At 40.1% G+C, this 13,975-nt stretch overlaps 1 protein-coding gene across 1 annotated transcript; it reads left to right on the top strand.

Annotated features, from left to right (window-relative positions):
• The first annotated feature begins 11,747 nt into the window (after positions 1-11,747).
• On the top strand, positions 11,748-13,975 carry LOC143845545 (UDP-glucuronate 4-epimerase 6-like). The gene is made up of 2 exons (XM_077353923.1): positions 11,748-12,792; positions 13,497-13,975. Exons 1-2 carry the CDS (start codon positions 11,872-11,874, stop codon positions 13,887-13,889), a joined length of 1,314 nt encoding a protein of 437 aa, XP_077210038.1. The 5' UTR covers positions 11,748-11,871; the 3' UTR covers positions 13,890-13,975.

The following is a 13,975-nucleotide window of genomic DNA, read 5'->3' as shown; positions in this document are numbered from 1 at the left end:
CTCCCTGCCCTTGTGATTTTCACGGTCGGGCATCATATAAAAACTCTCATTTCCCAAAGTTTATCTTTTTCTAATATTATCTTTAGGGAGATGATATTCTCACCCATCCCCATGCGCCCCCCTTGTAACATGATTAGTCATGAACAGTGGGAAACTTTAATGCTTTTTGACGTCAAATCAAAAAATATCATTGTCCTTATCTTTGTTTCTTTCTATATGGCTATGTTCACTTGCCTTCTTGAGAAAGGAAAGGAGAAGAGAGTAAGCCAAATTTTTTCGTGATTGGACATGATTTGACATTTTCGCTGTTTACTTGTTTTCTCGGGGAAAGCGGAATTACACAGGTGGAAAATATAAATAATAATGTGGAAACCAACTTTCTTGTATTTTCCCTCTAAATTTTCTCACCAAAAGGATGAGAAAATCACTTTCCTTAGAATACCACTTTGCCTGCATAGTTTCTTTTCCTTTCTTGGCAAGTGAACAGTGGAATTTTCTCACCAGCTCTTTTCCTTTCTTTTCCAGTTTTCCACGTCATATTATTTTCCTTTCTTTTCTTTTCTTTTCCTGCAGCTAGAAAACAAGTGAACAGAGCCTATGTTTAGCTGTAACTACTTTATTTAAACATTCATTAGATATTGATGAAAATTGTGTGTGATTAGTGAAAATCGCAAAATTTATCTTGGTAATAGAGCAATAGATCTTGTCACTCACTATCTAATGATGAAATTTATCTGTGATTAGCTAGTGAGAATCGCAAAATTAATTTTGGTATTAGAGAATAGATCTTGTCACTCTCTCTCTCTCTCTCTCTCTCTCTCTCTCTCGTCAAGTAGCAAAATAAAGAAAGGGAAGTAGCACGATTGCAGTCAGCAGCTGATCAATGATCTGAGCCGCCCATCTGACAAGTCTTGCTTTGACTCGCCTCCCAACATCCAGTAAGAAATGTATAAACTAAGTTCTCGTATGGTGGATGGTCTCTCATGCTAGTGTAGTAATAATTACAATGGGACCCACATTTGGGTGATCTAAATCATTCATTTATTGGCCAACAGGGAGAGAGTTCGTGCCTCCAAAATTTTATCCATAGGATGATTCCAACTGTCTGACCTATGGATGTTTAAAAATGGACGGTGTAGTATAGAAACTCCCATGGATTGGAGGGTTTGGATCATCCTATACGGAAGATTAGTATAGTATAGAAACTCCTATGGGTTGGAGGGTTTGGATCATCATATACGGAAGATTATGTCTATGTCAAAGTCCAGCAACTGAATGGTTTAGATCACCGAATAATGTGGGCCCCACTCTATGTGTTTTGCTATGGATAAGTTGTAAATAGGGGTACAACTTGGGTCGGGCTCAACCCAAACCCGATAGGTTCAACCCGATTTAAGCTTGGGTTTGGCATTTCCGTGGGTTGAGTAGGGTTAGGGTTGGGAAAGGCCAACCCGATTTACTTTCGGGTTGGGTTAGGGTTGAGGCCTGCTTGCGAGGGTTGAGTTATATTGATGATATTCCAAACCCTCCCGGTCTCATCCATAAACAAGCATTGCCAAATGTGTGGATTCGTCAAGGTGTCCAGCTAGGGCTGCAACTCGAGCCGGGTTTTACCCGACCCGAAAATAGCCTGGGTTGGGTTCAGGTTTCATGGGTTTTGGGTCGAGCCGGGTTGAGCATTCAAAAGCCCGCATGAATCTCGGGTCGAGCCGGGTTTGAAGGGGCCCGACCCGACCCGACCCGAGTTACATAAGTTATAGTATGTACATTTTTTTCTATTGTTAGTTAAAAGTTAAAAGTGAAAACCCACTCACCCACTGTTATTGTATGTGAGTGTAATTTCTGCTTCTATGAATTGAGTTGATTCAAGTGTTTGATTACAACATTGTTTGATTCAAGTGTAATGTGAGTGTAATTACATCATTGTTTGATTCAAGTATAATGTGAGTGTAATTTCTGCTTCTATGAGTTGAGTTGCCTTGCCAAATAAGAATTTTCCTTAAAAAATTTCGTCAACATGAAAAAACCAAACCCGACCCGACCCGAACCGACCCGAGATTTATCATGGGTAGGGCCGGGTTTGGGAATCGTGGGTTTTCCGAAAAAAACCCGACCCGAGATATTTCTCGGGTAGGGTTGGGTTCTCCAAAACCCGACCCACCCGACCCGAGTTGCAGCCCTATGTCCAGCATTACTGACTTGTGGATGTCTAGGTGTTCCCAAGGGCGTACTTTCAATGGCAAGAAAAGATCTTCCTAATCCAGAAGAAAAGGATGGTCTACTCAATGGTCTATTCGAGGCCCCGTGCCCAATTCTAAGAAAGGGGATGTCTTCAGCACAGAAACCAGATGCCCATTCAATAGAATAAGTTGCTCGACCTTCTCCAAGTGACCCACTAGCCAAGAATTAATGAAGAAAGAATTCTTATAAGCGAGACCCTAAAGACAAAGCCCGGGGCAGACTTATTCCTTGTGGCAAGGAGCAAGCGGCAACCCGACCTGACCCGAACCGACCTCCGTCCTCTAATTTTATCTTTATTTTCTTTGAATTATTGCATTTTTCTGTTTACCCCTAAGGGCCCGTTTGGATCCGGATCAAATCCTTCGATTTCCAAATCAGCGACTGGCAGTGGAAAAAAATCAAATTTCCAAATATGCTGTGGAAATAAGTAGTTGGAAATCTACAGATCTAGCAGTTTCTGTCACCCTCTTTGCTCCTCAACCTCTCCCCTCTAGTAGGAAGTACCTTCTTCCCTCTCTGTCTCCCTCAACATGAGCTGGCGGATCTATTCGTTTTGTATTCAAAACTCAATTCCAAATCCAAATACAAAATATGAGGTATCCAAACGGGCCCTAAGTGAACTCGATACCAACCCTACAACCCGACCTGATTTCGGTTAGATGGGTTGGGTTAGGTTGAGAGACTTAGAAGTGGGTTGAGTTAGGGTTGACCATCCACAACCCGAGGCATGGCATGACATGGGTTGGATTTGGTTGGGTTGGGTTGGGTTGGGTTAGGGTTGAGGGAGTGCTATCTTGGGTTGTGTTAGGGTTGGCCTCAACCTGATCCACCCGACCCAAGTTGCACCCATAGTTGTTGACGCAGGTTCATAAGATTTAGATCACCCAATAATGTGGGCCCCTTCTTGAGTGTTTTAATTAATGGTCATTGTGGTCAAGATATATTGTGGATCATGGTAACCATTTTGGTTGCACTGAATTCTTTGTATGAATTGCTTTTATTACAAAGAATCTTTTCCAATTACAGGTTTTGGGGAAATCTTATGGAAATAGGAAGCCAATAAAGTTTATATAGGAACATTTCTTAAAAAGCTCCTTATAGAGGAAGCGTGTGACTAACAAAGAGGTGCTAACAGAACATACATCTTTCATTAAATCTTGAAACAAAAATGGTAAATAAGAAAAGCATTATCATTATCTAAAAACTAACTCAACTTTCATACATTTATTAGCAGGGGCGGAGCCAGGAATGTGCACCAGAGGAGGCAAAAAATAGTTGTTATACATCAATTAATAAATTATTATAAAGTAAAAAAATTAAAGTTGCACAAATTTCTATTCAAATTAGTTTCACTTTTAAAATTATATGATGGGTGGCTGTACAAACCTCTTTCAGTTAAAAAATTATATGATGGGTGGCCGTACAAACTCTTAATTTTTCAAAATGTACAGGTACGGCCTACTCCATAGGATGATCCAAACCGTCCAATTGTTGGGCCCCAAAAACCATTTCCGTAGGATGATCCTAACCCTCCAATCTATTGAAGTTTCCATAATGTGCAGTCTCCCTATAGATCGAAGGGTTAGGACCATCCCATGGAAATGATTTTTTTGGGCACAACCGATTTACATTGTGACCGAACACATGGACGCTTTGGATCATCCTATGGAATGCGCCGCAGTGTACATTTTGAAAAATATGAGTTTGTATGGCCACCCATCATATAATTTCTCGTGAAAAGGTTATTACATTTCCCAAAAAGCTCTCAAAAGCCTACTAAAGAAGAAAATAGAGCTGGGTTTGTGCAAATATCAAAATATGGTTGTGTTGATAACAGTTCCCAAACTAGAAATATAATAATTTTCCTTGTAGAAAAAAAAATGGAAAGTAACGATCTATTTGGGGCAGCCCCTCTGGCCCAAGTGTGACTCCTCTTTACAATAGAGTGGGCTGTCCCAATTAATAAAAGGGTCGAGTATATCATGTCATATATTTTATTCTGGAAACTTCTCGTTTAAGTGCAGCGAGTCCTCTTGAACAATGAATGGGACCCACATCAAAAACCTTACCATTATGCTGTTGGCTTACGTTTCGATTTTGAACAACGAATGGGACCCACATCAAAATCTACCACTATGCTGTTGGCTTTTCGTACAGAGGAAAAAAAAATTGGGCTTTCTAAAACCAGACAGTATCCAATCCCCTCGACTCAGAAAATTTTATGCAAAAATCGATTGGGGGGGGGGGGGCGGCGGCTTTGGCTCCGTCCCTGTTTATGAGCATAGTTCTCTTCAAATCTCCATCGCCTATTTTCTTAGATAGAGAAGGAAACTAACTATAACAAGATAAAGACTCCTTTGAAAAAAGATTGAAACCATCTTTAATATAGAACGGAAGTTGAACTCTGAAGACTACAGAATTACTCAAAAGATAACAAAGAACAGATTCCTACTTGAAAAACGGATTCCTACTTGAAAAATAAATTGGGTTGCCAAAAATAAAGAAAAAACAGAGAAGAATAGAAGAATGTATAGAACAAATGGGATTAATGGAGCAGAACTATAATAAACTTCATGATAGAAAGAAGCAAAAACTGGTAGGAGTGTATATATTCTCAATCGGAAGAGTTTGTTTCTGAAGAATAAGAAAGGAGAGGAGAAGCATCATGAGAATTTTGAGAAGAAGAAGAAAATGTATAAGAAAAAGTGGAGAAGACAAAGAATTAGGAGAGGAAAGAAGGGGTGATGGAGAAGGAGAAAAAGAATTCAGAGAATAAGATGAGGAATAAAGTGAGTGGTTCTCTCTCTCCATGCCTGTCGAACTATCACTGTAATATGTGGCATCTCTTTCCATTGAATCCCGCAAAGACCCTTCATTCCAATCCTCTCTTTTGAATCTTACTGAAAAACAAGATGAAGACAAACCTTCTTCTTCTTCTTCTTCTTCCTCTTCTTCTTCTTCGGAAGATGGCGTATACAACGAACTGTCAGAGTTGACATTAATAGAAAAATCAGATAAAGAAGAATCATCTCCTTGGATCTAATGGGTTTGTTGCTCTGGTATGGGACAGTGTGTTTGTGTGCTTCTTGCTACTACTGCTTCTTCTTCTTAAAAAAAGATGAGGAAGAACCATCTCCTCCTCCTCCTCCTTCCTGTTCTTCTTCTTCTTCTTGATGTGATAACCAAAGCAAATAGTCTTTCATCTGGGAAATCTGATGACGAATTGTGCACAAATTCAGTCTTTGTTTCTAGAGGAGAGGTACTAATTTTGGTTCAATTTGAAATCCTATTTGATCGAGCAAGTCGAGTTGAAGCCACAATCCCTTTAGTTCTTCAACTCCATTACCTCCCCATGGTTCTTGACTACATTGAAATCCTCCACAACAGTGTGTTATATCACCACCTCCCATGGCTAAACAGATCAGACCAGATGCTGCTTAGAACTTTAAGAAATTTCTCTGCAATTGGTATCTCTCAAAACCCACGAAAACCCAGACGTGAATTGAGATTGCAGGTAGAAAAAAGTGGTGAGGATTAAATTTATAATGTGTGGGATTGGGAGTGGGAGAATCCCACTCAAGTTCTTGTTTCTGTTTTTAACTTTTAGAAGAGTTTTAAAGCGAGTGGAACTTGGTCTTGTGTATTTTGAATGGGAGAAATAGAAACGCAACTTGGTGCGTGGGCGTGAAGTCCTGTATTCTTTGAAAAGTGTAGTGGGGCCCACTTCATAGGATGCTCCAAATCGTTTATCTGTCGACCCACTTCATAGGATGATCCCAACCCTCAGATCCATTGATGTTTCTATAATGTGCAGTCTCTACGGATCAGAGGGTTGGGATAATACTATGGAAATAATTTTTGGGACACGGCCTATTTACCCTTGTGGCCAAACAAATGAACGGTTTGGATCATCTTATGAAGTGGTTCCCACTGCACTGCACTTTTCGAAAAATACTGGATTTCAATGGCCAATAGGACAATTCTAGTGTCGGATATTATATGTTTTGGTCATGAATTTCCACAGTTGGTTATATATACATAGTGATTGGACCATCTAGTGGATGATTTGGATCACCCGGAGATATATGGTGTGGGGTTGTAAAGTTCATTATTTTTTAAAAAAGTACAGTACAGCCCGCTTCATAGGATGATCCAAACCGTTCCTTTGTTTGCCTACAAAGTAAATAGGTTGTGCCCCAGATAATCATCTCCATAGAATGATCCTAGCCTTCCAATCTATAAAGGGATAACACATTATTCTAAGGATCTTGAAGTTTTGTTATTTTCCGTTTCTTTAAATAAGATGACTAAGATTCTTCTAATTTTAATTGGACAATCCTACCATATGATTGGATGTTAGCAATGTTCAATTGGCTCGATTATGGGGCCGTTGAAAACCTAATCTAAGTGCTCTGAAATGGACCTAGACGGCCCCATTGATGACCCTCCCAATCCGAACTTAGAAACTGAAAAACATTGGAACTAGACACATCACTAGGATCCATGGACACATTTCGGATTCCTATTATAGGATCTTAAATTATTTTCCATCAGATCTAGACATTTAACAAAAGCCCGGGGGAAACTCGTAAATCTGAATTTATTATGGGAGATGATATTTTCACTCCGCCTGCATTACGCATGCACTCCCCTTATAACGTGATTTGAAGTGAAAAGTGGGCAACTTTAACCCTTTTTACGTCAAATCACATTATAAGGGGGGTGCATGCGTAATGCAAGGGGGGTGAAAATAACCCTTCTCCTCCGCAGAATACCCCCTTGGCTGTTTTTATGACAAATTTTTTACACTAGAAGAGGATAGCCCAGCAAAGAGGGCACGCCGTGGGGGGGGGGGGGGTGTGTGGGTGAAAGCAGACTAATACCATGTTTGGCAACCATGAAAAATTATTTCTTGAAATTTTCGTTGGCCCCACTCAATGTGATGGGCTGAGAAGGAAGGAGTGTGAGGGAATGGTGTGGGCGAAAGCAGAGATAGCATAAAAAAATCCCTAAAATCTATTCAAAAGAAAATACCAATTTAGAATTTGTTTTTTTTTATTTTCCTTCTTTTTTATGAGCTTTTATGCTCCCCCTGGCCCCACAAATATTCCATGGAATATTTTTTCCATGGTGGCCACACATGGCTTAAATCTCCTGGCAGAGAGATTCCCACTATCATTGGTTGCAATAAGTCGCCGGTGACTTTATATTAAGAATCAATTACCAATGGGGGACAAAATTTAGGTGGAATTATCAACAGGACCCATGCTTTTCAGAAATTATTAAGGAGGGACAAAAGAGGTCTTGTCATTAAAAGCTGGACGAAAACGTCATTTTCTTAATCAACACGTTTTGCTTTTCCACTTTTCCCTCTTCTCTCTTCTTTCCCTCTCTTTTTTTTTACTTTTTCATTTTCAACTTTGTTTTTTTTACCTTACCAGTCATCTTCTACATCATTTAGCCACCATTTGAGGCGGGAAAACTCGAAAATTTGAAACTGAAGTTCATTCCCATCTATCTCTCAATATCTAGGTTTTATTTTTCATTTGTTTTAGTGTTTTGCATTTCTCCTTCTCCCTTTCAATGAAGGATGAGGAAGATAAATCGTAGGGTAGAAAGAAAAAACCGTGACAATGAACGAGTAAAAAAAAAACAGGAAGTAAAAATGTGTTCATAAGGGACTTGATAAGCCCATTCGAAATTTGGTAACCCCATTTTGATACTGGATAACCCCAACCCCAAAGACTTGAAAACCCCCTTCCAAAACTCCAGTACCCTTGGGCAATTTTAAGGGACTTGATAAGCCCATTTGTAAATTGGTAACCCCATTTTGATACTAGATAACGCCAATCCCAAATACTTGAAAACCCCCTTCCAAAACTCTAGTACCCTCCGCCAATTTTCAAGGACTTGATAAGCCCATTAGGAAATTCGTAACCCCATTTTGATAATTGATAACCCCAATCCCAGGGACTTGAAAACCTCCTTCCAAAACTCCAGTACTCTTGGCCAATTTTCAAGGACTTGATAAGCCCATTCAGAAATTGGTAACCCCATTTTTTATACTAGATAATCCCCTTCCAAAACTCTAGTACCCTTGGCCAATTTTCAGGGACTTGATCACCCCATTCGGAAATTGGTAACCCCATTTTTTATACTAGATAACCCCAATCCTAGAGACTTGAAAACCCCTTTCCAAAACTCCAGTACCCTCGGCCAATTTTCAAGCACTTGATAAGCCCATTTGAAAATTGGTTACCCTACTTTTGAGAGTTACTAACCCCCTTTCAGAGAGTTGATAAACCCCTTCTGCGACAAAACCCTCTGCCTATAGAAACTCTTCTAATGGCATTACAATTCTACTCATGATAGAAATAACAAAAGAAATGGATGTTGTTTTCATTAAATGTGCTTCATGTATTACATCCAAATTTGTGTATTACAAAAAAAAAAAAAATTTAAGTAAATAAAAAAATGTGTAGCCATCTATTCATGTATTACATCAACTTTTTTTTATACAACCACTTGTTTTCTAAAAAAGTGAGTGAAGCTATCCATGCATTATCTCTAGAACTCACTCTAAAATGCAAATCGCTTAAATCCAAAACAAGATAAATCAGAAATAGAGGAATGAAAAATAGTGCAAAACCCTAAAAAAAAGAAAAACAAAACCTAAATACAAAGAGATAGATGGTAAGAACTCAACATTCAAGTTTTCAAGATTTGCCCGCAACAATGGTGGCTGAACAAGGAGGAAGACGACTAGTAGGGTAAAAAATCAAAAATGTGATAATGGAAAAGTAAAGGAAGAGGGAAAACGAAAAAACAAGGTCAAAATGTGTTTTAAATGCAAAAGGGCATTTCCGTCCAGCTTTTACTGACAAGACATTTTTTGTCCCTTGTTGATAATTTTTGAAAAGCATGGGTCATGTTAATAATTTTGCCTAATATCTGTTCCCCATTGGTAATTGTTCCTTATATTAAAGTCAGATCTTAAAATGACAATTTTTTTTTCAAAAAAAGAATCGACTTTAAAAATGGGAAATTCTGTCATTAGAGGATCACTTATTCACTTCGTTGATTTTTTTCACCCTCTGAAGGATTCTGCGTCCCACTGGTTACGTGATTTGACGTCAAAAAGCGTTAGAGTCTGCCACAGGGAGGCGCATAATCTTACCAGGGGCGAAAAAATCATGGCCCCCAAAAATATTCTGTCTTGGAAGTGTTTTGTAAATCCGTCCGTCAAGTGGCCAATTTGATTGTATGTGGGACCCGATGTTACACGTGAACAGTTGTCAATAGACATTGACACCTCTTTTTCTATATAATAAATCGCTTATTTAACTGCTTAAACATCCGGATTAAAAAGTAAAATGACGATAATGCCCTTTACTGAGTGGAGAATATTACAATTTGATATTGGCACTCTCATATTTGTTAATGGCACCATTATTTAGTATGGAATGGTGCAGATGTGGGATTGTCCATGACAATATTTGCACACCTATTTAATATGGAATTATGTCTGATAATGACGTTCTTTAGGTGTGCTATTATCAAAATAGGGGACTATGGAAAACCCGTGACAGACTAACGGCTGGAGTTTTTTAATTGAGGAACGGCAACAGCAATACCCTTGCTTTTGTGATAAACTACCAATATGCCCCATCCCGATTTTGAATGAAGGTGACAGTAGCGCTGTCTTCTAACGAACACTCTCTATCTACTCAGCATAACTTTCATTCCAAGCTAAATATTTTCCTCGTTTGACCAAAATGGGACCAGACCAGAAACTGATTACTACTGTCCGTTATTTTGGTAGACACCCCAAACCGTGTGAAGTAGATCCAAGCCGTTGATCTCGAAGATCTGTGCAAGAATACTTGGCTACCTGACAAAAACTCAGGGTGCCTACATCAATTCTTATAGATACATAGAAGGAAAGATGGAAAAGAATTTAGAGTACGATAATCTAGAAGACAAGACAAGCTAATGTTCTCTCTGAAGGGCGTGGACTTGTCAGCCTTTTCATCTTTTTAGCAATTGACGACTCTTCTTGATATTTCAAGATATATACTCCTGTATTGTGGTTATTGCTCCTTTTCAGCAACTCTCTCCGGAGGTTTTTCTATCTCCTTTAAAAATATGCTTTTTCATCTCCGATATGGCCTATCATTTAGGTCCTTCCCAATCAAATCAAGGGCCCAAATTAACATCCTGAAAGATTTTTCATCTCCAACCCCGCGAGACTTCGCATTCTCAAAATGGCCTCCACCACTAATGACACATATCCATAAAAAAACAACTATCCTCTCACTAGGTGGGATATTGTCAACCACCTGATGCGCCACCCTACACCAACTGGTTTACCAAGTACCAACCGATGTGGCCTGCTCATTATTTCTCAATATATCCCAAATGCACATGCCATGAGATTTATAAAGACACTTAGTTAGAAATCAGTTTCCAATTCAAAATAATAAATATAATATAGTTTATGGGAATGATATCCTTCACCCCAATGGCTTCTGTGAGAATGGTTCATTGCTTGAGGATTAATTCACCCCCTTTAACGTTTCTCTTTGCCTTTAAAACTTAACGAATAACATTAAATGGAGGATTTTATCCACTAGAGGGGAAGAATATCATTTCCCTAATTTACAAATCAATGCATGTGAGTCTGTGCAATACGTGTATGGGGCTTGTCACTTAATTATCCTCACCGTCACAAATCTATGATCGAGGACTGATGGCCACACGATCCAACAAACCTAATGAGCATCGCTAGACCAATAAAGCCATGATGGCCCCTGAAAAATTGGGAATTTTCAAGTTCTTGCTAAATGCGATAATAGAACTTTGATCGATCTAAACCGTACACTTGATAGGCTTCACTCTGGATCTCTTATGAAAAAAAAATACAGGTGGCCCACTAGATTAATTGCAATTGATGATTGCCGTTGCTTCGTATTATCATCGTCCGTTTAACGCTTTCAAAATGGAGGGTCAAGATTGTCCGATTGAATGCAAAGTGAGTGGTGCCATTAACAAAACATTGAAGTGCGGATATCAGTCTCCTTTTTCTACAAAAAAAAATACTACTGAATCTCAATCACCTATGATGTCTCCGAGCGTGATTTTTGCCATACGGGTTCTGTTCTGTTATTTATTCCAAAAGCAGGGGTATTTACAAGAGAACTCAATTTCAATTCTTTATTTCCATCAAGTGCCCTCAACTCCCCAACACACTCTCTCTCTCACACTCACACACACACACACACACACACACACAACTAGGGGCAATTACAAACAAAAAAAGAACTAATCAAGTAAGTAATATATTCAAACCCTTTTCTTCCCCGGGCCACCCCTATTTTGACTCCACTTTTTACACTACAAGGGGTGGCCCAGATAAGAAACGGGTGCGAATATATCATTTCCCTTGCCAAAAATATATTTGCAAGTTCCAATTCTTTATTCCCATCGATTGCCCTCCTTCACACGCTGTGCCCTGGACATTCACTGTCTCATTCTCTCTCTCTCTCACACAGAAACCAGCTTCCTTGTCTCTTTATAATTCTTCAAAAATTCCCCAAAAATCTCTCACATTCTCTTCCCACACTAAATTCCATGGCTTCTCCTAGTGACACAAACAAAACCAAGCTTGAACGCTACAACAGCTATCTCCGCCGCGTTAACAGCACAAAACTCCTCGCAGCCTCCTCCAAGTTCATTTTCCGCGCCACCCTTCTCCTCTCCCTCCTCCTCCTCTTCCTCACACTAAACATCCACCCCCCAACTTCCCTTACGCACTCCCACCCCACCACATTCTCCTTCTACAGCTCCGGTGTCACCTGGGAAAAACAAGTCCGCCACTCGTCCACCCCTCGCCGGCCCCACGGCTTCTCCGTCCTCGTCACTGGCGCGGCCGGCTTCGTAGGGTCCCACGCCGCCCTCGCCCTCAAAAAACGTGGTGACGGGGTCCTAGGCCTAGACAATTTTAATTCATACTATGACCCTTCTCTAAAACGCGCCCGCCAAATCCTCCTAAAAAAACGCGGCATATTCATAGTCGAAGGTGATTTAAATGACACCCCTCTCCTCGCGAAGCTCTTCGATATCGTCCTTTTCTCTCATGTCCTCCACCTCGCGGCCCAAGCCGGGGTGCGCTACGCCATGAAAAACCCACAATCCTACATAAACTCAAATATTGCTGGATTTATCAATCTCCTTGAGATTGCTAAATCCGCCAATCCACAGCCATCCATTGTGTGGGCTTCTTCCTCCTCCGTCTATGGCCTCAACACCGAGAACCCACTCTCCGAATCCCAGAGGACTGATCAACCGGCGAGCCTCTACGCCGCCACCAAGAAAGCCGGCGAAGAAATCGCCCACACTTACAACCATATTTATGGTCTCTCCATCACCGGACTCCGGTTCTTCACCGTTTACGGCCCATGGGGCCGGCCCGACATGGCTTACTTCTTTTTCACCAAAGACATTCTACAAGGAAAACGAATCTCCATCTTCAAATCCCAAGACGGAAAAGAGGTATTGTTGGTGCAAAAAAGCATACACTCTACTTTGGCCCTGTTCGTTTATATTATAACAACCGATTGTGAGTCCAAAGCCTATTAGCCCTGTTCGTCTGGGATAATGATAACCGATGGTGAGCCCCCAAACTGATTATTGGATTCAGTTTGGGGGCTCACCATCGGTTGTCATAATCCCAAACGAACAGGGCCTATTGGACTCAAAATTTAATGAGTCCATTAATAGGATTTGGACCCGCCATTGGTTGTGTGTGTTCATATTTGACTTCTTTAATTTCTCTTTTTGAAATTTAAATTCTTTCAAGAGGTTTTGTCGGTGCAAAAATCCTACACTACTTTACTCCCTGTTCGTTTCAGATTATGACAACTGATTATCAGCCCTAAACCTATTATTGGACTCAAATTTAAATGTAATTTTGAGTTCTATAATGGGTTTTGGACTTACGATCGGCTGACATAATCTAAACGAGCGAGATATTAATAAGAGCAGAAATATGTGTAGATTTTTATTTGGAAATTTTATATGGTGACACCCTTCATATTTGCTTAAACAGCAGCCCACTTTTTAAGAGGCTATCGTTGTATCAAATATCAAGGGAGGTACTTTTGTCGTACTACCTAGACTGGGCACCATATAATTCCTCTCTTATTTGGGCTATTTAATTTTTCTCTTTTCAAATTTTAAATTCATGGTATAAACAGGTTTTGAGAGATTTCACGTACATAGATGATGTGGTGAAGGGTTGTTTGGGAGCATTGGACACGGCAGAGAAGAGTACCGGCTCCGGCTGGAAGAAGAAAGCTCCGGCACAGCTTAGAATCTACAATTTGGGGAACACTTCGCCGGTGTCAGTGGAGAAATTGGTTTCAATCCTCGAAGGGCTTCTTAATGACAAAGCCAAGAAGAAGGTGATCAAGATGCCGAGGAATGGCGATGTGCCATTCACACACGCCAATGTCACACTTGCACAGAGGGATTTTGGGTACAAACCCACGACCGATCTAGCCACCGGGTTGCGAAAATTCGTCAAATGGTACGTCAGGTATTATGGAATTGAGATGAAGGCAAACAAGAAGGGAAGAGATTGGAGTTGAGAGTGATACTTGAGCTGATTGTGAAGTAGTTATATCAATTGGATCTTCTTTGTGAAATAGTTCTATCAATTGGGTCTTTGTTTGTT

This window comes from Tasmannia lanceolata, unplaced genomic scaffold (assembly GCF_043159265.1).
Source record: "Tasmannia lanceolata isolate RefF3 unplaced genomic scaffold, GAP_Taslan_0.1 ptg000015l, whole genome shotgun sequence".
Lineage (NCBI taxonomy): Eukaryota > Viridiplantae > Streptophyta > Magnoliopsida > Canellales > Winteraceae > Tasmannia > Tasmannia lanceolata.
The sequence above is the reverse complement of the archived record's forward strand: the minus strand, read 5'-3'. Positions and strand labels throughout refer to the sequence as shown.

What these genes read in the sequence shown, in the direction of transcription:
- LOC143845545 (XM_077353923.1), top strand. Translation starts at nt 11,872, where the DNA reads ATGGCTTCTCCTAGTGACACAAACAAAACCAAGCTTGAACGCTACAAC. An exon ending in AATCCCAAGACGGAAAAGAG is followed by an intron (nt 12,793 to 13,496) that starts GTATTGTTGGTG and finishes TGGTATAAACAG; the next exon opens with GTTTTGAGAGATTTCACGTA.